This window comes from Nerophis lumbriciformis, linkage group LG03, assembly GCF_033978685.3.
Source record: "Nerophis lumbriciformis linkage group LG03, RoL_Nlum_v2.1, whole genome shotgun sequence".
Lineage (NCBI taxonomy): Eukaryota > Metazoa > Chordata > Actinopteri > Syngnathiformes > Syngnathidae > Nerophis > Nerophis lumbriciformis.
In genome coordinates, this window is record NC_084550.2 from 54,273,401 (window position 1) to 54,300,920 (window position 27,520).

A 27,520-nucleotide genomic window follows, 5' to 3' on the forward strand; every position below is an offset into this window, starting at 1 on the left:
AAAGGGAAAAGGGAAGGGACAAGCTACACAGTGCAGACTTTACAAGTTTTTTCTGAATTCAAGAGTGTTTCTCACCTTCTTTATCTTAATTTAACTTTATTTTGTCATGCTCGGCATCACAGGATTTGTTTTTTGTGTCATTTTCCATTAGTTCCGGTTCCTCAGTTCTCTTATTTTGTTACATATGTTTGCTATTTTGTGTTGAAAGTGTTTCCTTTCATTTCTGAGGAAGCTGCGGTGTGCAGCTGTTTATAGTCACTTATCAGAAGTGTTCCTAAAGGGGAACTGCATTTTTTTTTTAGTGCCTATCATTCACAACCCTTATGTAAGACAAGAACACATATGGTTTTCTGTTTTTATGCATTCTAAATATTAAATAAATGCAATCAAAAGTCTGCTCTAATCTGCCTATAAAAGCCCTTAAAAACACCCAAACACCTCCATTAAGGTTTTATATACCGGTACATGATGTAAGTATATATGTAATGTAGTAACAAGCACATTTATAATAACAATTAATATTTACATATTTTGATCATTTTAAATCATAAGCGCCGCATTAATTTAAAAACTCATCACATTTGCTTTTTTTTCCCACGACATCATTGATTATTACTCACTGCAGACTTCACGAGAGCCAACAAACCCAATAAAACATCACTTACTGTGCAATGTCTGCCGCCATTAGGATGCCGACTGATAGAATCTTGTTATATTCCCGTTAATGTGAAAAATGATTTAAACATTTCGTGAAGAAAAAGGGGTGGAACCAAGCATCTTTTCGTGTCGTTTTCGCCATTTCCGACTCTAAATTGGCTATGAAAGTGTAAGAACATGTCAAATTACATCCTCGTCTTTCTACTATCAAGGTGAGAGGCATTATTTATGGTCTACAATAAAATTCCACGACCAAAGGAAGCGAAGAAGCAGCTTACCACTCGATGATGCAAACATAGCCATAAACACTAGTGGTCAAGGCACCGCTATAAATCGATCATCTGCGTTAGCACATATAATAACAATATTAATAACGCTTGTTTAATATCCAAGTCATAAAATGTAAATGAACTATTTTTGGCGTTTTGTAGATGTTTTTTTATTGGGCTTTATGGGCGGAATAGGGGACATCCCATTGGCTCTGCTGTACAGACTTTTATTTACGTTTACTTACGAGTTAGAACGCATTAAAAAAAAATACATTTGTCGTCATGTCTTTCATAATGATTAGGAAAGATAGGCAAAATTAAAAAAAAAAATGTGCAGTTCCCCTTTAAGCATAGCATTTTCTTACCTGTATGTTAGATGCATTTTGTTGCATATGTGTTTTCCTGTGTGTGTGATGCTTAGAGACCCTTTTTTGCATGTGGCCTTTATCTGAATTCTGGGGGCATCTTTGGGCCCATAATGACTTTTTTGCAGTTGTACCCAATAAAAAAAGCACAGAGACTGAGCCACCAAAGCATAGGATTCTTTGTTTGGGCACTCGATTCCGCTGAATGATACGCAGGTAAACGGTAAACCGTATGAAAATTGCGATGATATACGAAAACCAGGGCAAATTCCATTAAAATGTTCATCCCAAACTGATTAATCTTATAAGTGGGGCGTGCAAAAACCAAGATCCTGTAAATTGTGCAGGTGTAGGCCAGAGTGTACTGATAGAGAAGATCTACGCAGAAGCCAAAAACACACTTACGTCTCGCATCATTTTCACTGCCTCTTTAATGCGTCCCAGCTTGCGTGCACACATGGCCAGTCTGCGTTTAATGTAAACCAGTAAGTTGATATCTTTGCCTGCTGTAAACACAACATATAGAGAGAGGTCAATAATGACAACATTAGGTTTGGTGACACTTTTTCCTTAAATAAGATGTAAAACCGTCTCTAAACTTCTGCCTGTACATTTTGTCTATGTTGTATGGTAGAGCCATTCTTACCAATAGCTAAAGCTTTTTTGAAGAGGCGCTCGGCTTCTGTGATCGTTGTAGCCTCTTCCTCCGCGAGAAGCACATAGGCTGCAGCACATCTACGCAAAAAAATTATTTATTTGTCATTTAATGACAAAATTGTTACAGACAGAGCCTGAGCATTACAAAGTAAATGCAACTTACAACTTTTAGTACAGTTACAAGCACAATACTTAGGCAGAGGACTCACTCATGGTTCATCTCTATGGCCTGGTAAGCTGCCCTAATCCTGGCTTGAGGATTTCTCTCCCTCCAGGCCTTCTGCATGACTGTAGGCCAAAGTTAATTACACGCTTATCATATGCAGCCAAACAGTGCGCACACATACTCACCGACAGACAACATGCAAACATTTTACTCACCTGAATCTTCTGGCCTTAACTGCTGAGTGTCTCCTGTGAAAAAGGTCTGATGGTCTTGAGCAGACAGGTTCATGTCGTAGTACGTCAGTGGTTCCTTCCCAGTAACCCACGTGTACCTGAGACGATATTTGCAATACACAGTGGAAGCTCAACTTAATCTGCAGGCCTTTCAAGTTGTATATTTTATGATATAGAAAGCATATTGCACAGACTGTTATATTGAAATCACATTCTATTATTAACAGTGGTTACCTTATAGTTAAACCAAGGAGGTGGACTAAATGTCGAATGTAGGAAGTCAAAGACAACCACTAAATATTGACTATTTCATTTGTTTAATTGGGACAGTGCACATTAATTAACACTTGAATAAACAGTGTAAATACGCCGGACTAAGCATAAATGTTCATTTTCAGCCGTAGTCCCAAGGTAGGTTTCTAAAATAACACATAACTATAAATATAAACTGCGATGAGGTGGCGACTTGTCCAGGGTGTACACCGCCTTCCGCCCGATTGTAGCTGAGATAGGCTCCAGCGCCCCCCGCGACCCCGAAAGGAATAAGCGGTATAAAATGGATGGATGGATGGATGGATATAAATATAAAGCTTTGTAAAAAACAAACAAAAAAAAAAACACATTCTACTTAGAATATTGTTTGGTTTTTCTATTTTTGTTTCATTTTAATGGCTTTTAAATCGTGGTTCTCAGTGGTACCTATGTTTTTCTACACCCTACACCTCTTTGTTTGGTGTAAATATTGGCAATAATCTTACTTCGCTTTTTTTTTTATACACTGTCTTGCTTGCCGTATGGCCAAACATCGTTCCTAACAACCTAGTCCGCTTGTCTGCGTATCATTCTGCAGAAGCGAGTCCCCAAACAGATGGCAGACAAAACAGAATCCAAAGTGTTGATGACTTAGTATCTGCTTTTTTTTTTATTAAGTATGACTGCAAAATAAGTCACAATGGGACCAAAGACAGTTTCACGTGCCAGCACTTTGATTAATAAAGGCAAGAAAAAGTACTAAATTAAAGAAAGAACTTGTAGCAAGGTACAAAGGTACCCCCCCCCCCCTCGTCTTTGTTAGTTTTAAAGGTAAAAGTGATTTAATTCATTATTTATACAAATTTTGCATTCTTTGCTGCACGTAAATCGATAAATATTCTCTATAAAATATAGGGGTGTCCGAATTCGATAGTGATAATGGATATTGGTTCCATATCCAATAACAAGTGTTAGATTATATCGGCTTACATCTAAAATCTCCTGCAGCGCATTTACTGGACAGGCAGTTATCATGTAAATGTCCTTCAATAAGCATAAAAAGTTGTATTTTCTTGTATTTTAGTGAAAAAAGTAAACATGGTGGACCATCGGCTAGTAGGAGCAAGCAGCTACACAACAGCTCAGCACATGATAGCATAAAAGTGCTCATTTTGACGGGATATTGTTTTTATTTTGTTTCAGTCAGTCTTGTCAAAAGTGTCTTTTAGTTTTAGTCAAACTTTAGGCATCTAGATTTATTTAGTTTTAGTCCACTGAATTTCACAACGTTTTAGTCAGTTAAAATTACACTATAATTAGTCGACTAAAATATAAAGAATACAAGTTAATGCATCTTTAAAGTTTTCTTGAAAGCACATTTATTTAGGCTACATGCAAAGCATTTGTTACAAAAGTAGCAGGATCCTTTGGTCAGGAATGGTGCAGTCAGACTTTTTTTGGTCCACATGTCAATGTCAATAAATATCTTTCTTTGCACTTTTATATATTGTTGTTGTTGTTGTATTTTTTCCTCATAAAGATTGTACATTTTCTTTGAAACAGTCAGCTTTCCATGCATATTATTATTAATATAGTGACAGGTTATCTGTGCAAGTAATCATTTTATCATGTATGTTGTAGAGCCACATAGAGTTGTCACATATAAAAGTGTTGTAAACATAGTTTATTGGCATTGTTTGCAACATTTGGTCTATTTTTCCACTCCTCTGTAACTTCAATATTTTGTCAGAGCAACTACTGCATTTCATAAAAAGGTGTATTTTATTTATATCACCTATTCAGCACAGCAAAGATGTGTAAACTTATTAAAGTATACTAGTAGTATACAAGTAACATGGTAGTATTAACTTTGGCCAACTCACAGTTGTGTAGATGTCTCACTGACTGCCTTCTCTTCGGTGCAATAACCCATTCCACCAACCACCCTGTTTTTGTTTTGTTTTTTCATGTATATATTCATTTCACACCATATTCATTGCACTTCTACATTTTTAATATTTCTATATATTTGCACATTGTTTTTCTAGCATGCACACATCGCACTGTATGGAATGGCCTCAATCTCGTTACCTTGCGTAATGACAATAAAGCTGATTCTGATTCTGATTCTGATTCTACTGATGGCGTGATAGCTTCAAAGGTAAAATTTGTCCTCGTCTCTTTCTCTTTCGCATTACAATGCACACAGTATTGTCTGGTGGTGAGAAATCCAACTTCCCAATCTCACAAAAAAAACATATTTTTGTAATGGCTCACTCCTAGCACTCATACGCTGTTAAAGAGCTGTGATTGGATCTATTCTGGACTTGTCCCACCATTCTACAAGATAAATATAGTGGGATTTCATTTATGTCAACATTTGTGTTTTGTTTTTATTCATTGACTAAACTGTCAGTTGAAAGATTCACATCCCGAGTAATAAGTGTCCTAATTGCGCAATATTGCAGGTCTAAAACACGACATTTGTCAATAAAAATAGGGATTAAATAAATATAGTTGCATATTACTTACACATACAAAGTCTCCAAGTCAGAAGTGTATTAGAAAGTATACACTAACAAAAATGTCCACTTTATTCAACTTTCTCTGTCATGATCTTAACTTAATGAATTATTGTGGCCACTTGGTGTCACCCATAAAACAAATTACCATTCCACTTTAACTTAAAGACAGCATAGATCCAATCCAGACAGTTAACAATAAATAGGTTACTGTTTTTCATACCTATTACTTACCATCTCTGTTTGAGTATTTTCACTTGATCAAGCCTTTTCTAAAATTCCACACCACAAAGTACGATTGATTCGTGCTGATGCTGTACTGGTCAATACTCAAGGCTCCAACATCAGTTTTGTATCAGAAGTGAAGTCGGGACACCCAAAATAAAATGTGTTTTGGGTCGTTTTTTTTCTTTGTCAAAAAAGGATGCATTTAATATAAATATATATAAATAAATATATCTGTTACGGAAAAACTAATACAGTTTTTGTCTGACCTCTTGGGAGGGATTATTAACAAAAATGGGGTACCACTCTACTTGGATTTTTCTTTATCAGCTTTTAGGCAGTTATTGGCAATTTGTTCAAGGTTCCTTTACGTCTAATAAAGCATTTATAATGGATACAATTTAAATCATTATGCTTTGCTTGACCCTTACAGCTACACTGTAAAACATTAGCAGTCAAAAAAACAAACATCTTCGCTCATATGCTTTCTTTACCTGTTGTATTCTGCACCTCTGAACAGATTCAACGGATTCCTCCAGACTTTACACTCTGTGGAGAAGAACAATAATATTACTGGTGATGAATATTTGAGGACAATTATTAAAAAGATACTAGGGGTTCATTTGTGTCTCCTCCTCACCTGACACACTGGGTCTAGGCTCCGCCTCCCCGTTGACTGAGGAAAAGAGACCCGTGGTGGAGGTGCTCTCCACTCCACCCAACAGGGGGCGCAGGTGGCTGACTGAGACTTGCTCTATGAAGGAAGTCCCGTACTTCCGGAAGTACCACCACTCAAATATCTGCCACAAGAGCAATATAGACGAGTAAAAATAAATTAAATGTGGATAGGCTTTGCATTTCCCTAGGAAGTCAACATGTTGGTGTGGAAGGAGAGTGTGATCAGCGCCTCTGTCCATGGTGCTGAAGACAGAGCGCCATCAGACGGGGGCGTGGCAGTGTTGACGGCGAGACACAGCTGTCAGGTGATTTGACGGACGTGGAAGTCGCTTCCTTGCAGTCCCGCTGTCAGACACGGCACAGGAGTCCAGCGTGCAGGGTTAACAAGCTTTTTAATGATCGTATGTTTTTATGCAAAGTTTTCTCCAGACTTTTCAGTCTCCCCAATCCTCATCCTCCTGCTGTTCCCGAACGCTACTGTTTAAGACAACAGGTGAATAGACAACTCGTACCACCGGGGAAATCTAACCACCTGCCAGCTGTGTCTCGCCATCAGCACTGCCACGCCCCCGTTTGATGGCGCTCTGTCTTCAGCACCATGGACAGAGGCGGTGACCTTTGCTCCTGCAGGCGCACTGATCACACTCTCCCTCCACAGTTGGCATTAACGCAATTTTTTTTACGCATTGAAATCAGAAAGGACACACATTTACGGAAGTCCGCGCATTCCCAGGACCCAAACGACTACTTTGCTGCTGCCAAAAATTGATTTCAAACAATATTTTGATACTGATACTACCGCCCCTAAATCAAAGTTCTCTGGCTGACGAGGACCACTGACACATCTCATCTCTGCATATTTTACTAGAATACCTTTATGGGCATTACATATATCAACATCAAGTACCTACTGTACTGTTTACTTGTTGAAATACCCTTCACATCCATTTTTGGCATCAGCAAAGTGGTCGTTTGCGTAGATATTTGCTCTAAAAAGGGTATTTGCCCTACCGATAACAGTTAGAGACGTGGATTAAGTTCCATCTTAAAACTCATTTGTATACTCTAGCCTTTACATAGACCCCCCTTTTAGACTAGTTGATCTGCCGTCTCTTTTTCTGCTCTGCCATTCTCTCCCGCGTGAAGAGGTTATCAGGTGACCACAGATGACGCGCTAGCTGTTGAAAGTCGGAACCCGGGGTGGACCACTCATCTGTGCATCAGTTGGGGACGTCTCTGCGCTGCTGACTTGTATCTACCGTATTTTTCGGACAATAAGTCGCAGTTTTTTTCATAGTTTGGCCGGGCGTGCGACTTATACTCAGGAGCGACTTATGTGTGAAATTATTAACACATTACCGTAAAATATCAAATAATATTATTTAGCTCATTCACGTAAGAGACTAGACGTATAAGATTTCATGGGATTTAGCGATTAGGAGTGACAGATTGTTTGATAAACGTATAGCATGTTCTATATGTTATAGTTATTTGAATGACTCTTACCATAACATGTTACGTTAACATACCAGGCACGTTCTCAGTTGGTTATTTATGCCTCATATAACGTACACTTATTCAGCCTGTTGTTCACTGTTCTTTATTTATTTTAAATTGCCTTTCAAAATGTCTATTCTTGGTGTTGGGTTTTATCAAATAAATTTCCCCAACAAAGGTGACTTATACGGGGGTTGGGGAACGGCTTGGCGCAGTTGGGAGAGTGGCCATGCCAGCAACCTGAGGGTGCTTGGTTCGATCCCCACCTTCTACCAACCTCGTCACGTCCGCTGTGTCCTTGAGCAAGACACTTCACCCTTGCTCCTGATGGGTCGTGGTTAGGGCCTTGCATGGCAGCTCCCGCCATCAGTGTGTGAATGTGTGTGTGAATGGGTGAATGTGGAAATAGTGTCAAAGCGCTTTGAGTACCTTGAAGGTAGAAAAGCGCTATACAAGTATAACCCATTTACACCTTTATATACTTATATATCATTCGGTCTCCCCTAGAGGGGGGGGGGGTTACCCACATATGCGGTCCTCTCCAAGGTTTCTCATAGTCATTCACATCGACGTCCCACTGGGGTGAGTTTTTCCTTGCCCTTATGTGGGCTCTGTACCGAGGATGTCGTTGTGGCTTGTGCAGCCCTTTGAGACACTTGTCATTTAGGGATATATAAATAAACATTGATTGATTGATTGATATACTCCAGTGCGACTTATATATGTTTTTTTCCTTCTTTATTATGCATTTTCGGCCGGTGAGACTTATACTCCGGAGCGACTTATACTACGAAAAATACGGTACTCAAGATGATCCCCTGCTGGCCCCACTATGGACTGGACTCTCACACTATTAACTAGATCCTCTCGACGTCCATATCTGCGGTTCCCTCCAAGGTTTCTCATTGTCCCCCATTGGGTTGAGTTTTTTCTTGCCCGAGGATGTCGTTGTGGCTTGTGCAGCCCTTTGAGACACTCGTGATTTAGGGCTATATAAATAAACTTTGATTGATTGATTGACATCACTGAAGGCCTAGGTGGGAAACGCACGGCTCGCCACTGCATAAAAATGACTATGCTCCACCTTAATTCCAAATAACGTGAAAAAAAAACGTATGGCAACTTACAAGAATGAGTCCAGAGATGAGGGAAGACGTCCCAGTGAGAGCCACGTAGAATTTGGGAGTCAGTGTGTTCAAAAAGAGTGATGCTGAAAAAAGGGGAAATAGTGGCTTTAATGCGAGTGTTATTGCGTTATAGCTAAAAATAAATGTAGGTAGATAATCAAGCTAGTGATAATATGACAATATGTCAGTGCAGTGTCTATGATGCACAACACAACCCACACATATTGATCTATATGAACAACATTCGCTGCATTATAAAAGTAAGTTGTCGAATCTGAGCACAGAGTGAAACAAATGTTAAAATAAGCTTAGTGTCAAAACAGCATCTTTGTCTTTGAATGTTTGCTGGCAGCTACCAGAAGCAAGCGGAAGGCTAACAATAGCTAACGAGCAAGATGCATTCATTCACCAGAAGTCAGGCTTTCCTGCAGCTTGAGCGGGCTCCACAGGACGTATATCATGATGAGGACCATGCCGAACCACACGAAGCACACGTACGTCCACGACCAGGAGAGCCAAGACTTCAGTTTGTCTGTGAATCCGTGAGATTGGGGATTACTGCCAGTGGAGTCGTCCATGTTTTCCCCCGGATGTCTGTAAACACACGGGTCACGTGACCAGAAATGGAGACGACATTTATTTTGAAATCGAGATAGGCAAAACTGCCACTTCCGGGCTCCGTTTTGTTGATCTTTATACAATGTTTATGAATACACTATAAAATATAAGTATATTTACAAAAAATACTCAGGTTAAAGATTACACATCAACCTGTATTTAATCCGCAATTAATAAATTATTATATATAACATTGAATTACTAGACTTACGTTTGATTTATTATTGTATTTGTTTTATTAATATTTATTGATATCTCTTTATATATTTAACATCTATTTATGTATTAAAATAATTACCAAAAAATATTTTAAATTATATTTACCAAGTTAAAGATAACTGAATAATGTTTATTGATGTTTATTAACAAATAATGTAATATATTTAACAATTTATATTTCCCAAGTTAAAGAGTTGATCTTATAATTGAATAATGTTTATTGATGTTGTTTTAACAATTAATTTAATATATTTAACAATGTGCATTTATATGACAAATAATTATTATAGATAATCTTTCACAGATGAGTTAATGAAAACATTGTAGTTTAACAAATTCATGTGCAAAGTATTTATTTGAATGACTTGTATTTGTTTTTAGATTTTTTTCATACGTTTGGTAAGGAAATCAAGAGCCGTATCCCTAAAGATTCTTCCCAGCAGGCACAAGACATTGATACAATGTTGATTATACATACATGTCTTTTAAAACTGACTTTGAAACATTGCAAAATAGTGTTGTTTGTAAATTGAGACGTTGATGTCCAATGTTGGATCCACGTTGTTGTTTCAATGGTCAAATCAACATCACAACCTGTTGTCAAAAATCATGTTGTTTCAACGTTATATTTGTGTTGCAAAATGACCAAATTTTCAATGGTCAAATCAAAGTCAGAACCCAACATTGATTAAACATCGTCAAAAAGCAGGTTGTTCTAACGTTAGGATTGAACTGCTCAACATCAGGCCTTAATTCAACAAGTTCTCATCGTTGTTTTGATGTCTTGTGCCTGCTGGGTTAGTGCAAAGTATTGCTTGCAGTGACCAAATTCCAAGAAAATTATTATAGTCTGATGTATTCTTAGAATTTCCCTCTAAAAGAGAAGAGTAGATCCTAGTAAAGAGAAAAGCTATTCCTAAAGATATAGCTTTCAAGAGAGATCCTAAGGTTAAGTTCTGTTAAGAGCAGGGAAGAGGACGTTTAAGATGCTGAGGAGTTCCCGAAGCAGAGGACAAAATGGCAGGAGAGATATTCTCCAAACACTGGATGACAGTGAATGAATGAAATGCTACAGGTTTGGTAGTGCAGGAATCACGTTTGTGGTTGATCTCATCAGAGATGTACTTACTTCTCCAACCCAAGCCACTATGCAATACCACTTGAAATGAAAGCCAACCAACACTGCTTCTTATTTAGACTTAGACTTCCTTTATTGTCATTCAAATTTGAGCTTTACAGTACAGATAAGAACACAATTTTGATGCATTAGTTCGTTGTAGTGCAGGATAAAAGAGCAATAAGGTGCAGATATAAGTAAATAGATTACTGTACAGATAAATATATTGCACTTTTGCAAATGCATCCACGTTTATGGATGTATGTTATATTGTCTTTATATTCCAGCGAGTTAATCCATTTTGGGGGATTATTATGATGCGTTCAAGAGTCTTATGGCCTGAGGGAAGAAGCTGTTACAGAACCTGGAGGTTCTGCTACGGAGGCTGCGGAACCTCTTTCTAGAGTCCAGCAGTGAAAACAGTCCTTGGTGGGGGTGGGAGGAGTATCTACAGATTTTATGAGTCCTGGTCAGGCAGCGGCTTTTTGCGATTTTCCGGATAGGAGGAAGAGGAGTCCTGATGATCTTTATGTATCTTATAGGCCGGTCAGCAATCACAAACAGTGATGAAAGCCAGTTTACCCTCGTCAATACCAATTTGAGTTGAAATGTTGAAAGTGCAAAAATTATCAGCAATATGAGCAAATAAATATAACTATCACTATGTGAATACTGTGCATGTGGGTCTAAGTTTTCACACATTATGTAGGATAATTTTTAAGTAGTCTTTCTGGGTGGAGTTTGGGAGTTCTCTCCTTGACTGCGTGGTACTCCGGCTTACTCCCACCTCCAAAGACATGCACCTGGGAATAGGTTGAGTTTATTAAAAGATTACAGTTGGTACAAAATGCGGCTGCTAGACTTTTGACAAGAACAAGAAAGTTTGATCATATTACGCCTATACTGGCTCACCCGCACTGGCTTCCTGTGCACTTAAGATGCGACTTTAAGGTTTTACTACTTACGTATAAAGTACTACACGGTCTAGTTCCATCCTATCTTGTCGATTGTATTGTACCATATGTCCCGGCAAGAAATCTGCATTCAACGAACTCCGGCTTATTAGTGATTCCCAGAGCCCAAAAAAAGTCTGCGGGCTATAGAGCGTTTTCTATTCGGGCTCCAGTACTATGGAATGCCCTCCCGGTAACAGTTAGAGATGCTACCTCAGTAGAAGCATTTAAGTCCCATCTTAAAACTCATTTGTATACTCTAGCCTTTAAATAGACCCCCCTTTTAGACCAGTTGATCTGCCGTCTCTTTTCTGCTCTGCCCCCCTCTCCTTCGTGGAGAGGGGTGGGGGGCACAGATTAGGTGACCACAGATGAGGCGCTAGCGGTTCAAAGTCGGGACCCGGGATGGACGACTCATCTGTGCATCAGTTGGGGACGTCTCTGTGCTGCTGACTTGTCTCCACCCAAGACGATCTCCGGCTGGCCCCACTATGGACTAGACTCTCACACCATTATCTAGATCAGGCCTGGGCAATTATTTGACTCGGGGGGCCAGATTTATATTTAAAAAAAGTGTGTCTGGGGGCCGTTATATCTATTTTTAGGAACACTAATACAAAACCTCACAACAATGATTGAAAGCTGAAAACGTTATGACAGACCGCCTTAAAAAACGGAATGGAATTTGACCTTTTTTTACTGAATGAGACACCCAGAATGTACATGAAAATAAAGAATGTGGGATTTACAATATTAACTATGATGGACAAAACACTGAATATTGACAACATATTTTACAATCAACCGAAACACAAACAAAATGCAACAAACATAGTGAAATATGAATGTGAAGGGTAAAAAAACCCCACCTACAATCTGAGATATCTCATAGTGACCAAAGTAACTAATTAGATGACCATAGTAACTAATTAGATGACCATAGTAACTAGTATATCATGCAAGACTTAGTATAGTTGAAGACTTACGGACATTAGAAAACATCACTGCACATCATAATGGCAGCTACACTTTCCATCTTAAACATCTAAAACAATTATTTAGGAATGTCCGGCAGGCCAGATTGAAAAGCTCAACGGGCCGCATGTGGCCCTTGGGGCTTAATTTGCCCAGGTCTGATCGAGATCCACTCGACTTCCATTGCACCGGTCGCCCAGGGATGGGGGCGGGGGGGGGGGGGGTTCTCATTGCAATCCCATTGTAACCATTCGTGATTTAGGGCTGTATAAATAAACTTTGATTGATTGATGAACATTGCATAAACTTATAGGACATCATATTTGTTATGTGATCATTATTTTTTTCAAACAGTTGCTGTGCTTACATAGTAGCCAGTTAAATAAAAAAATTTATAGACATGTATTAATCATTTGAAAACTACTTCCATAGCTAATATTTTTGTTTTGCTTACCAGTTGATTTGTAGGGGTCTACAACGACTGAAACAGCCCACAGGAAACCATGTACTACTATAAATGACCAGCAGATGCTGCTGTTGCACCTTTAATGCTCTCACTGGAACCGCTCTAAAGAAAATAGGCCTCACTACATTCACAGATGAAATAACCTTTTGAGCTCACATCACACAAATTACGCCAAAGCACATTGATAGGTCCATATCTGGGGTGGAGAATCTGATTCAAAAAGCTAAATCGTTGCCCACCCTCGCACCTTTAACGCCCCCCCTGGGGTGTTTTGCATGTGATGCTGATGGACAAGCACAGTCAGGGTTAAAGAGCTGTCATAATAATCACATCAGATCATTTTCATTGGTGAAAACATGCATGTTTTAATACATTTTCATGCAACCTTCTTGTCTTTGAACATCACTACTTGAGGGGTGTTATCAGGGAATGGGAATGATTTAGGTGCAATATGTTGAACAAACGGTAATGGAACATATATGCAAAAAAACAGGGGAAGAAAGGGATAATACATAAGCAGCATTTAGAGGAGGACTTCAAGTACCTCGGAGTCTTGTTCACGAGTGAGGGAAGAGTGGATCGTGAGATCGACAGGCGGATCGGTGCGGCGTCTTCAGTAATGCGGATGCTGTATCGATCCCTTGTGGTGAAGAAGGAGCTGAGCCGGAAGGCAAAGCTCTCAATTTACCGGTCGATCTACGTTCCCATCCTCACCTATGGTCATGAGCTTTGGGTTATGACCGAAAGGACAAGATCACGGGAACAAGCGGCCGAAATGAGTTTCCTCTGCCGGGTGGCGGGGCTCTCCCTTAGAGATAGGGTGAGAAGCTCTGCCATCCGGCAGGAGCTCAAAGTAAAGCCGCTGCTCCTCAGATGAGGTGGTTCAGGCATCTGGTCAGGATGCCACCCGCCCGAACGCCTCTCTAGGGAGGTGTCTAGGGCACGTCCGACCAGTAGGAGGCCACGGGTAAGACCCAGGACACGTTGGGAAGACTATGTCTCCCGGCTGGCCTGGCTGGGGAGAGGGAAGTCTGGGCTTCCCTGCTTAGGCTGCTGCCCCCGCGACCCGACCTCGGATAAGCGGAAGAAGATGGATGGACGGACATAAGCAGCATGACCTGTGTTCAGTCACAAGCAATTATCTCAACATCCTGCACACTCACCTGTGTGCTTAAGGTTCATTTACAATTTCACATCTGGTATCCATCCAAGCATCCTGGACTCTCCGGGTTCTGTTTGTGTCGTTTCTTTCTTTTCTTTCATAGCCCGAGCTTTTAAGAGTCCTCTAATCATTCATAATTGATCAGGATTTTCACTTTAAACGCTCTGCATTTCTCACTCTCATTACTACTTAAGAGGTTGCTCTCTAAAGCTAAAAAAAAAAGAAAAAGAAAAAAAGCCACAGAGTGTATGTATTGTGCCCCAGCATTAATGAATGTAATGACCTCGGTGGAGCGGCGTGATGATGTGTTTTGTGATGTTATCGATGTCGGGCTATGTTGCACACTCGCCGTCCGTTCGTTATGGGTTGTGATGTGATGGCTCGTTTGTCTGCTGATGGGAAAAGAAATAGAAACTTCAGAAAATGCTTATTGTTTCCCACAGTGTTTCCTTTCAGCGAGTTTACTTTACTTGTCTCCGCGAAGGGACTCTCCCCAACTCTACCACCACCGACGCGACTCATTTCTCTCGAAACACTTCATTTCAAATGGGGTAATGTGTATATGTAGGTTTTTTTTGTTTGTTTCAAACAATATATTTCTCCATTTTTCTTTTTGGATAGCGTTGTTTGATCACGTCTGTGTGGAATGGTGGCGGAGAGAAATGACCATTTTTGGGCCCTTTTTCCACGTAAACATGTTAAAAAGCTCATATTTATATACACAACAGGTACAAGTATTTCATCTAATAGTGTCAGATGGGTGATTATTCGCTCAACTGCAGCAAGTACCAGGCTTCCCTTCAGGGTAAGGTGTTGATGAATGAGGCCCTTTATTTTTAAACTTAAATCAAATATTATTGAGTCTTTTTTTATATTTTTTTTACATAAACTTCATTAAAATGACGAATAAAGAATTGACATAATAAGTCAGAGGTGTCAAACTAAATTTAGATCAGGGGCCACATAGAGAAAACTTTACTCCTAAGTAAAATCACGGCACGATAACTTAAAAATAAAGACAGCTTCAGATTATTTTCTTTGTTTAAAAATAGAACGAGCACATTCTGGAAATGTACAAATCATAATTTTGTTGTTGTTTTTTTTACACTTACATGTTGCGGTTAATAGTATTCTCTTTATTTGTCGTTATTTATACTTTCTGAATAAATTATGTGATAATGTTCATCAGTCAGCTAATTGGTGTTAATTTTCAAACTATCAAGATAAAAAAATAATATCAAAATCAAATTACAGGGTGTTATTCATGTAGTTTGCTCATTTTCCTCACTAACATCATGCGCTTTATTTTATTTTTTTACATATGTAGCATCATCTACAAAGATACAAAGAATTGCTATTGCGACATCTGGTGGACACATTTAGAACAGCAGCTTTTTCAGTAAAAAATGTTGGCTCATTTTTATACTTAGCAAACTCATCCCGCGGGCCGGATAAAACCTGTTCGGGGGTCTTATTCGGCCCGCGGGCCGTATGTTTGACACCCCTGTAATATATACTTTAACACTTTATGGGTTATTGTACATCTCAAATGTCCGTTACATGTCATACTACCACAAAAATGGTAAATAAGGGCTGTTGATAAAAGTATTCTTAAATACTTTTTTCTATACAGGTTTTCCATGCATGCTAATACACCAAACCATTATCACCAACTAATATAGTCCAAACCTTTTTTGAAATAAATAAACTAAACCATTTTAAGTGTGATCTATATTTTGTTAATTATTTATTGTATAGCTTTGGTGTGGGATTACTCTTATGTTAAACATAAATAAAGAATATATTTACTTGGAATGTGAAACTTTGAACAACTCACGATTCGATTAGATTCCGATTCTTAGGGTGCAGATTCAAAACAGAATTGATTCAGCGCCGTTCTCGATTTGAACCGATTGTTCAAATCGTATTTTTATGAATTGTTTATTTAAAAAAAACTAGATGTATGTATATATATATATATATATATATATATATATATATATATATATATATATATATATATATATAACATATATATATATATATAGGGTGAGAAGCTCTGCCATCCGGGGGGAGCTCAAAGTAAAGCCGCTGCTCCTCCACATCGAGAGGAGCCAGATGAGGTGGTTCGGGCATCTGGTCAGGATGCTACCCGAGCGCCTCCCTAGGGAGGTGTTTAGGGCACGTCCGACCGGTAGGAGGCCGCGGGGAAGACCCAGGACACGTTGGGAAGACTATGTCTCCCGGCTGGCCTGGGAACGCCTCGGGGTCCCAAAGGAAGAGCTGGACGAAGTGGCTGGGGAGAGGGAAGTCTGGGCTTCCCTGCTTAGGCTGCTGCCCCCGCGACCCGACCTCGGATAAGCGGAAGAAGATGGATGGATGGATGGATATATATATATATATATATATATATATATATGTATGTGTGGGGAAAAAAAATCACAAGACTATTTCATCTCTACAGGCCTGTTTCATGAGGGGGGGTACCCTCAATCGTCAGGAGATTTTAATGGGAGCATTCGCATACCATGGTTTATATAGGGCACAGAGTGGGTGGGTACAGGCTGGCCTAGGGGCGTGGTGATTGGCTCATGTGTTACCTAGGAGGTGTTTCCGTCTATGGCGGCATGTTGTTACAATTTCGCTGCGCTTGTTGAGGGATGACAGGTCTGGACGGTAAATAATAAACAGTTTCTCTTTCAAGCATAGGTTGCATCTTTTATTACCACTATTGTAAGGTGTGCTGGATGCAAGAATTTGCCATGTTATTGAATATTCAACATTATTGTCTTTGAGGTCCCAAATGTGTTTGCTGAGTTCTGTGGTATTTCGCAGGTTTTTGTTCCTGAAAGAAGCCTTGTGATTGTTCCATCTGGTTTTGAATTCACCCTCGGTTAATCCTACATATGTGTCGGATATGTTAATGTCCTTGCGTATTACCTTAGATTGGTAGACAACTGATGTTTGTAAGCACCCCCCGTTGAGGGGGCAATCAGGTTTCTTTCGACAGTTGCATGCTTTGTTGGTTTTGGAGTCGCTCTGACTGGGGGTCGACGGCTCATTTGCAATTGTTTTGTTGTGGTTTGAGATGATTTGTCGTATATTGTTTATGCAGCTGTAGCTCAATTTAATGTTGTTCTTGTTGAATACTTTTCTTAGGTTGTTGTCTTTGGGAAAGTGTTTGTCAATCAGACTGAGGAATTTGTGTCCAATGTTCGTTGAGACGTTTTTGCTGTATGGGGGGTTGTACCAGATGATGTCGTTTCGTTTTCTGTTCTTTTTTGGCTGGTTTCCTGGCGTGGGTTCATAGGTGAGGGTGAAATTGTATCCGCTTTCATCAAGGGCTTTTTGGTACGGGGGGGTTGCTTGGTCAAATTCAGCTTTGCTAGATGACAGCATCGATAGCCTTTTATTGATTCCGGTAGGTATTCTTTTCGTGGTGGTGGGTGGGTGGTTGCTGTCATGGTGCACGTATTGGAGTGTTGTGTTGGGTTTCGTGAATGGTTGGTAGCTGTTATTTCTCAGGTTGAAAGTGACGTCAAGGAAGTTGACGGTTTGCTTGTTGGCTTCAATCGTGATCCGTAGGCCGTTCTCTTTGAAAATTTGGCATATGCGCTTCTTGGTATTCTCGCTGCTCCTTGGCGAGGCGCGCACGTATTGGAGTGTTGTGTTGGGTTTCGTGAATGGTTGGTAGCTGTTATTTCTCAGGTTGAAAGTGACGTCAAGGAAGTTGACGGTTTGCTTGTTGGCTTCAATCGTGATCCGTAGGCCGTTCTCTTTGAAAATTTGGCATATGCGCTTCTTGGTATTCTCGCTGCTCCTTGGCGAGGCGCGACACACTGCCAGTCCGTCATCACGGTAAATACCAAGGTTCAGATTGAGGCTAGCGAGCTGGGAGAGGAGGAAACTCCCAACGAGTTCACACGTTTCTGCTCCGTCAAAACTTCCCATAGTGACGTCAAATGTTGCATTGTTCTTTTTTTGCCATGGTGTACTGTTGTGGATGAGAATGGAGTTTTTTGCGTGGATGATGATGTTTCTTTCGTTGCCTGTGATTGAGTCGTAGTCTGAGGCGAAGTCTAGTGCTTGAGTCAGTAGGTCTTGCGTGATGGAAGGGTAAAATTCCTCGATATCAAAGGAGATAAAGTTGTGCTGTTGTTTGTCTTGGATGTTGTTGAACCATTTGATTACTGCTGCTGTATTTCTCCATTGGTTGAGTTATATATATATCCCCGCACCCCCGTCGTCGTCATGTCATGTTATTGCTGGTTTAAGAGCAGACGAGCATGTTCGGCAGCGCACACATGGAGTACTTACAAGCAGACACAGTGTGTAGACAGAAAAGGGAGAACGGACGCATTCTGGCTTAAAAACTAAAGATAAAGGTGAAGTTATAACACTGAAACACCCTCAGGAAGAGGTGCTTTAAGACATGGCTAGCTAGCGGCTAATGTCCAGCCACAATCGGCATTGTTTTAGCTACTTCTAAATTAACTAATCCTCGCCTCCATGGTGACAAATAAAGTAAGATTCTTACAAGTATCATCCCTGCAGGACGAGGAATAGCTAAACATGCTTCACTACACACCGTAGCTCACCGGCGTCAAAATGTAAACAAACGCCATTGGTGGATCTACACCTGACATTCACTGTAATGATATCAAGTACAGGAACGTATCTAATTGATACTACTATGATTACGTCGATATTTTTTGGCATCACAACATCTTCTTTTGTTTTTTTAAAAATGTATATTATGTTTATAAAGTCAGGAAATATGTCCCTGGACACATGAGGACTTTGAATATGACCAATGTATGATCCTGTAACGACTTGGTATCGGATTGATACCCAAATCTGTGGTATCATCCAAAACTAATGTAAAGCATCCAAACAACAGAAGAATAAGTGATTATTACATTTTAACAGAAGTGTAGATAGAACATGTTAAAAAAGAAAATAACCAGACATTAACAGTAAATGAACAAGTAGATTAATAATTCATTTTCTACCACTTGTCCTTAATAGCTTTGACAAAATAATAGAATGGAAAATGACACAATATGTTACTGCATATGTCAGCAGCTAAATTAGGAGCCTTTGTTTGCTTATTTACTAATAAAAGACAAGTTGTCTTGTATGTTCACTATTTTGTTTAAGGACAAACTTGCAAAAAGAAACATATGTTTAATTTACCCTAAGATTTTTTTTTGTTAAAATAAAGCCATTAATGCTATTTTTTGTGGCCCACTTTATTTAGAAAAGTACCGAAAAGTATCGATATAATTTTGGTACCGGTACCAAAATATTGGTATCGGGACAACGCTAATATATATATATATACACAGATATTAAGAAAAAAAAAAGAATCAATTTAAAATAGTAGTGAATAAGAATTGCAATTCAGCGGTGAATCGATTTTTTTCAGCGCCCTCATTTTTTACATTGACTGTAAATTTGTAATTAATATAGTCAGTACATACACCTGTACAGAAATTATTTGTTGGACTCAATGTATTTTTTTTAATTATAATAATAACCAATATTACATATTTTATACACCTTTGATAAAGTGTAAGATATTTTTCCTTTTTATCTTGAATGCATTTTAAAATCATGGTAAAAATTTTAAAACACATTTACACATGTAATATTAATAATAATAATGATAATAATAATAATAGGCATATACAAGAAAAAAAATAAACACAAAATATAGGATAACAATAATTATTATTATTATTTTGTTTTTTGATTCAGGACAGAGCACATTAATCTGATGTATGCCAGATTATAGCATAGTTGCTCATTTCCATCTGTCGTCCCCCCAAACCAGTGTGAGTGGCACTGGGAGTAACGTGGGTGAAGTCTCTTGCCCAAGCTCTACCATCTGAGCCATAATGTCACATAATTTAAATATGACAGAACACACAATTGAAATGAAATATGCCTACGTTGCTTTTTTTTTTTTGCACACTCCTTCTTTACAGATGTCAGAGGAGCCAAGTTCATGGGTTGAGGTCATACGGTACTTGCTGGAACTCGTGTCTTTTCCAATGTAGCACAGCAGGGAGCGTGACTGCAAGCAGTGTCACTGAGCATAAACGGGGGAGGCAAAGAGGACGCATTATAAATACGGTTTACCTTGATGCAGTCAAAAACATTCCGACAAACAATAAAACACAAAGGCGCACACGAAAACAAAGCATGATTTGTAAGTAAACACAGCTGCATTAGTAGTAGTTGTGCGACCCTCACAAAAAAAAAAAAAAGGTGTCACAATACTTTCCAGGGGTGTTAAAATTGCACGGAGCCTGCAAAGTACAAGTGCGAGCGACGCCGGCCTTTATAATGTTAATGAGGCTGCTAATGTTTGCACCGCGTTTAAGGCAGGTGCGTTGTGTTTGTCGCTTTGTTTGTTTGAAACCCCTGAACGCTACACGAGTTGTTTTGGATGCGTGCTCCCGATTTTTTTTTTTAACGCTTGCAAGCAGTAATGGAGTCAAAAACAGACAACTCAGAGTGAAAGTGAGAGCGTTGAAGGCTGCGTTTACATTGAACTCTGCTCGCGTTTGCTCTGCTCGTTTTCGTTTTTCCATCGCGGTCGACAAAGACCAAGTCACCATCCCATAGACACCACACTGCAAAAACTGAAATCTAAGTAAGATTAAATATCTCAAATAAGTGTGATATTTGCTTATTTTCTGTCTGATAAGATAATTCTTCTCACTAATGTTAGAGTGTTTTACTTGTTTTAAGGGTTTTGCTCCTAAATGATCTCAGTAAGATATTACAGCTTGTTGCTCAGATTTTATGACCTATATTGAGTAAAACATGCTTGAAACTAGAATATCAACTGTTGCAAAGCTGTGTCATCAACACTCACAAGTATAAAACTACTTTTTTAAAGTACCGTATTTTTCGGACTATAAGTCACAGTTTTTTTCCTTCTTTATTATGCATTTTCGGCAGGTGCGACTTATACTCCGGTGCAACTTATACTCCGAAAAATACGGTAATCATTTCTTATTTCAAGCATGAAAAACAAATCATGACTTTGACACAATTGTGTCTCAAAACTAAAACAGATGACAGCCAAATGGACTTTGCTGTCTTATTTTCAATGAAACAATAGAAAATACGCACCGTATTTTACGGAGTATGAGTCGCTCCAAAGTATAAGTCGCACCGGCCGAAAATGCATAATAAAGAAGGAAACAAACGTATATAAGTCGCACTGGAGTATAAGTCGCATATTTTGGGGAAATTTATTTAATAAAGCCCAACACCAAGAATAGACATTTGAAAGGCAATTTAAAATAAATAAAGAATAGTGAACAACAGGCTGAATAAGTGTACGTTATATGAGGCATAAACAACCAACTGAGAACGTGCCTGGTATGTTAACGTAACATATTATGGTAAGAGTTATTCAAATAACTATAACATATAGAACATGCTATACGTTTACCAAACAATCTGTCACTCCTAATCGCTAAATCCCATGAAATCTTATACGTCTAGTCTCTTACGTGAATGAGCTAAATAATATTATTTGATATTTTACGGTAATGTGTTAATAATTTCACACATAAGTCGCTCCCGAGTATAAGTCGCACCCCTGGCCAAACTATGAAAAAAACTGCGACTTATAGTCCGAAAAATACGGTTGTCATATAGTAGTACAGTTGGCACAGTACAGTAAACTGACAGTTAATATTTAAACATTTAACAGAAAAGGTTCATGCACATTCAGATAAATTCTTCAAAATTACAATTAAAACATTTTTTGGCCGGGGGCCGGGCTGTATATATGCGCACTAATTGACTGAAAGAGCACACACTTGGCGCGATGATGTCATGTTATCGATGGAAAAATGCATTTTTAGACCATATGATTTCCCTGAGCGGCGAGGAGAACCCGAGAGTAACAAGCGGTTGCCTTGTAGCCTTTCCATTAAGAACAATAAATTAGCTTTTAGTATAAGTTTGCTGGTTTCAAGAAATGTAATGCCGAGCACATATCATTATGTCAAGATAATGGCACTAGCATTTACTTAATTTAAGAATATTTTTCAACATATTGAGCAAAAAGGTCTCATATTTTTTTTCCTACCGAGAAAAGTGCACTTATTAGTGAGAATATACTTATTTTAAGGTATTTTGGGGTTCATTGAGGTTAGCTAATTTTACTTGTTTTGGAAAGTCTTGACAAGCCAAATTTTCTTGTTCTATTGGCAGATAATTTTGCTTAGTTCAAATAAAATACCCTTAATTTTTGTATTTTTTTTTGTTTGTTTTTGATCACTGACTTTTTGCATTGCATACCAATACTTTGTTGGTGCACCATTGTCCTCAAAATCCTACAGACAAAACCCCATAATGACAATGTGATTTTGTGCAAATTTATTAAAACTAAGAAATCACGTGTACAGCATGGTACCTAAATATTTACAGCCTTTGCCCTATATTTTGTGGGTGCACCGTTGTCCTCAAAATTCTACAGACAATACCCCATAATGACAATCTCCGGTGGTTCCAACGCCGTTGCCTGCCTCGTCTCCAGTGGGTACGGAGGGCGCCCACCGTCCTGGTTCTCACTTCCCCTGTATGTCGACGGTGTACTGGCTCCCATACCTGGCATTGATTGCCAACCAATACACACCTGTACCCGGTTGCCAATCAGTCTTATATTCCAGTCCAGCACTGTTTCCCTCTCTCCCGTCGGCTCATTGCTATGCTCTGCCTGTTGATCATTGAAATAAGTTCTTTGTCTTGAGCACTAATTAGCTGCACGCACCTTCCTCCTGTTTTTACTCCTCGTTGCTTGTTCTCCCACATCCTCGTGAGTGTGTTTTCTTTTGTTTATTAAACAATATTATCTTTACTCACCATCTGCCTCTTGTCTGCTGCATCTTGGGGTCACGCCAATAAAGCTGCGCTTCCACCTTGTGACAATTTGGTATAATAATTATAATGAAACTTTTTTAATTTTTTATTTATAACGATGTCTGTGCTAAAGATAATTCTTCCTGAAAATGTTGAAAATGTTGACTCACCCAACAAAAAGATTCTGAGCACACACAGACAAGCAATCGCTAACGACTCTAACTCCACAGATAGCTGCAATTGCAGACAAAGGCTTAACTGCCTACTCAACGGAAACTGTTTAAAAACATCATTGGTTAGCAAGCCAGCGTCACCCGCAAGGACAACTCAAACACAGAGACATACATTGGACTCACAGAAAACACCTTTAAAACCCGTTATAACAACCACACAGCATCATTCTGTAGGCCCTAACTCAAGAACTCTACAGAGCTAAACAAATGCATATGGACTCTTAAATACAATAAAATTGATCACGCTATTACATGGCGAATTGTCGCATCTAGCTCACCATACAACAGTGCAGCTAAAAGATGCAACCTGTGCCTGAAATACTTATTTTTAATTATATACCACCTCAACATGTCCACTTTAAACAAACGCAACAGACTGGTCTCATCATGCTGGCACAGAAGCAAGGCACTACTGTGTAACAATGGCCACACCCCCATGTAATGTACCCTATATATATATATATATATATATATATATATATATATATATATACATATATATATATATATATATATATATATATATATACATATACATATATATATATATATATATATATATATATATACATATATATGTATGTGTGGGGAAAAAAAAATCACAAGACTATTTCATCTCTACAGGCCTGTTTCATGAGGGGGGGTACCCTCAATCGTCAGGAGATTTTAATGGGAGCATTCGCATACCATGGTTTATATAGGGCTCGAGTGGGTGGGTACAGGCTGGCCTAGGGGCGTGGTGATTGGCTCATGTGTTACCTAGGAGGTGTTTCCGTCTATGGCGGCATGTTGTTACAATTTCGCTGCGCTTGTTGAGGGATGACAGGTCTGGACGGTAAATAATAAACAGTTTCTCTTTCAAGCATAGGTTGCATCTTTTATTACCACTATTGTAAGGATTGTAAAAGATGCAACCTATGCTTGAAAGAGAAACTGTTTATTATTTACCGTCCAGACCTGTCATCCCTCAACAAGCGCAGCGAAATTGTAACAACATGCCGCCATAGACGGAAACACCTCCTAGGTAACACATGAGCCAATCACCACGCCCCTAGGCCAGCCTGTACCCACCCACTCTGTGCCCTATATAAACCATGGTATGCGAATGCTCCCATTAAAATCTCCTGACGATTGAGGGTACCCCCCCTCATGAAACAGGCCTGTAGAGATGAAATAGTCTTGTGATTTTTTTTCCCCACACATACATATATTGCGCTCTACTACGGTATCGAGCACTATTTTTTGGATAACCTTATTAAGACATATATACATATATATATATATATATGTATGTAACAACCACAGACACTTCAATAAAATCCCCTGAAGACTAGGGAAACCTGCCAAACAGGCTTGAAGGGATGAAATAGCCTCTGTGTTTTTTCCTGAATATATATATATATATATATATATATATATATATATATATATATATATATTTATTTATTTTAATTGATTTTAGAAATTTATGAATCGATTTTGAATCGCGATAAATAAGAATATGCACCCCTAACATTTACGCTACACCGCATACCAGTTGCTAGATTTGAAGCGTTCTAAACATGCCTCATAATAACTCTTCATAGGAGTTTCCAGCAAGGCTACCCGGGCAATCATGATGTCTGCAGTGGTTAGATCACGGGTGAGGTCAGTCCAGTGAACATTATTGCATGGCTGACTGACATCCTCTCATCAGTGCACAAGCCAACTAACTGTGCTCTGACACTAATGTGTGTGCACAGACAAGCCTCATTTAAATAGGATAGAGCTGTCTTCTAATGTAAAGCCCTGGAGTTGTTTATTGTACAGTATTGGCAGATTTGGTTCTTTATATAATGTTAATGTTTATCATGTTTAGTTTATGTGACGCATGCTTTTAAAAGTTACATTGAAGTAGAGACTAGTAGCTAAAGTTAACATGTGCGAAAATGAGTAGGCAGAAGCAGTCTTGATTAAATATACTTAATTACTGCTAGTTTGTTTAATTTCTGTGCTTAACATTTTTGGGGGAAAAAAACATTTTAAAAATAAATACATAAATAAAAAAGTAAAGTGGACAGAGATGTTGTATGCTGGAGTATTGTAATGTTTTGGTTAGTTCAAAACAAAACATAAAGTTACATTGAAGCGCGTCTTATTAAAATGTCCGAAAATAAGTAGGAAAAAACAGATCTCATTTCATCCGATCCCTACTCCATGTCACAGCACTTACCAGAGGTGGGACCAAGTCATTGTTTTGCAAGTCACAAGTAAGTCTCAAGTCTTTGCCCTCAAGTCCGAGTCAAGTCCCGAGTCAAGACAGGCAAGCCCCGAGTCAAGTCCAAAGTCAAGACTGGAAAGTCTCAAGTCAAGTCCTAAGTCCTGCATTTTGAGTTTCGAGTCCTTTCAAGTCCTTTTAACCACAGACTAATATATTAACACAGATTGTGTATGCTTTTCAAACGCTGTATTTATTTATTAAAACAAGTGCATTTTAAATTGCAGGAAAGAAAATTGTGCTGACATTGCACTTTATAATAGCACTATTAACCAGTCATTTTAAACATTAACTCATTCCTTTACAGAACAAACACATTGAAAAATAAAGTGCAAATGTACTTATTTGTACAAAAGTGTTAACATTGAAAAAACATGACATATACGTGAACATAACAAAAAGGTTGTACTTTTTATATGTCAGGGCCCTATGCTGCATTGCATTTGCAAAAGACCAAATTAGCCAAGAGTCTGTCAGTCATTTGTGCACGATGGGGGCGTAGTATGATGCCACCATGGCTGAAAACTCGCTCCACTGGAGCACTGGAGGCAGGCACTGCCAAGACTCTCATGGCCACTCGGAACAGTGAAGGAAGAGTCTTCATGTTCAATGCCCAGAACAAAAGGGGGAGAGAGGTTTTTTGGGTTGGTGCACTACTTGTAAGTGTATCTTGTGTTTTTTATGTTGATTTAATAAAAAAATAAAATAAAAAAATAAAATAAAAATATTTCTTGTGCGGCCCGATACCAATCGATCCACGGACCAGTACCGGGCCGCGGCCCGGTGGTTGGGGACCACTGAGGTAAACAACCAACAGTATGTCAGAAAGCTAGCTAAAACGGTACACATATTCATAATATAGTATACATTTTAACTGACCTTTATTTTACTATTTTTGTCTTTTTTAGGTGGCTAAAATACGCGGTGCTGCTGACCGCCGTCTAACGTTACGTGTGATATATTGACTAACGTAACCCTGCTTAAAAAAAAATCACTGAACAAAAAGTATGAATAAGGTAGTGAACTGCAACAGATTCCCGTGTTTGCAATAACGTTATAACGTTAGCAGTGAGTTTACAGCCTCACTGATTTAACTACACAGCAAATAAAAGTCACGTTACTTAGCCAATAAACGTTATCTTACATTCAAAACTTACCGTTCTTTGTGCAACTTCAAATGCCGGACGAAGTTGGAAGTTGTTGCCTCTCCATCAGTAATTTTCGAACCGCATGTGTTGCATACTGCAAACCGTTTTGTGTTGACCACCTCGTAATTTTTATACCTAAACAAAATTATTTTAGGTATCATTTTTTGTTCACTGGCGTGTGGTTTGGACATGTCTTCTTCGTTGGTTGTCCTGCAATTTGATTGGATGAATGCTGTGTGATGAAAACAAAGTAGATCTAATTTGATTGGCTGTTGTACTGAGACCACACCAGCTGACACACGCAACGCTGATAGACAAGTACACAATGAAAAATACGGAGCGCTCCCGAATAACTTTTTCATCTTTGGGTTTTGGGGAAAGTAGCAAGTCATGTCAATTCAAAAGGCTCAAGTCCAAGTGAAGTCACAAGTCATTGATGTTAAAGTCTAAGTCGAGTTGCAAGTCTTTTTACATTTTGTCAAGTCGAGTCTAAAGTCATCAAATTCATGACTCGAGTCTGACTCGAGTCCAAGTCATGTGACTCGAGTCCACACCGCTGGCACTTACTAATAGTATGTTAAATTTCTGCGTACGTTGTGTACCAGTTTTTCTTCTAATAATAAAAGAAAATTGAGGAAAATATGTGTTTTTCATGGACGCCCCTGCTTATTTCAGCAAGACACTGCCAAGCCACATTCTGCACGTGCTACAACAGTGTGGCTCCGTAGTAAAAGATTGCGGGTACTAGACTGGCCCGCCTGTAGTTCAGATCTGTCTCCCATTGAAAATGTGTGGCGCAATATGAAGCGTCACATACGACAATGGGGACCCCGGA

At 38.9% G+C, this 27,520-nt stretch overlaps 1 protein-coding gene across 1 annotated transcript in view; it reads right to left on the reverse strand.

The window, feature by feature from the left end:
• Window positions 1–27,520, reverse strand: part of st7l (suppression of tumorigenicity 7 like) — a 101,260-nt gene that overhangs the window by 47,323 nt on the left and 26,417 nt on the right. The window contains exons 4-11 of the mRNA XM_072912850.1: window positions 9,058–9,242; window positions 8,649–8,731; window positions 5,987–6,146; window positions 5,841–5,895; window positions 2,330–2,445; window positions 2,158–2,236; window positions 1,938–2,026; window positions 1,697–1,797 (exon numbers count right to left, since the gene is read on the reverse strand). Of these exons, the coding sequence (XP_072768951.1) occupies window positions 1,697–1,797; window positions 1,938–2,026; window positions 2,158–2,236; window positions 2,330–2,445; window positions 5,841–5,895; window positions 5,987–6,146; window positions 8,649–8,731; window positions 9,058–9,226 (852 nt within the window). The 5' untranslated portion in view covers window positions 9,227–9,242. The remainder of the gene's footprint in view (window positions 1–1,696; window positions 1,798–1,937; window positions 2,027–2,157; window positions 2,237–2,329; window positions 2,446–5,840; window positions 5,896–5,986; window positions 6,147–8,648; window positions 8,732–9,057; window positions 9,243–27,520) is intronic.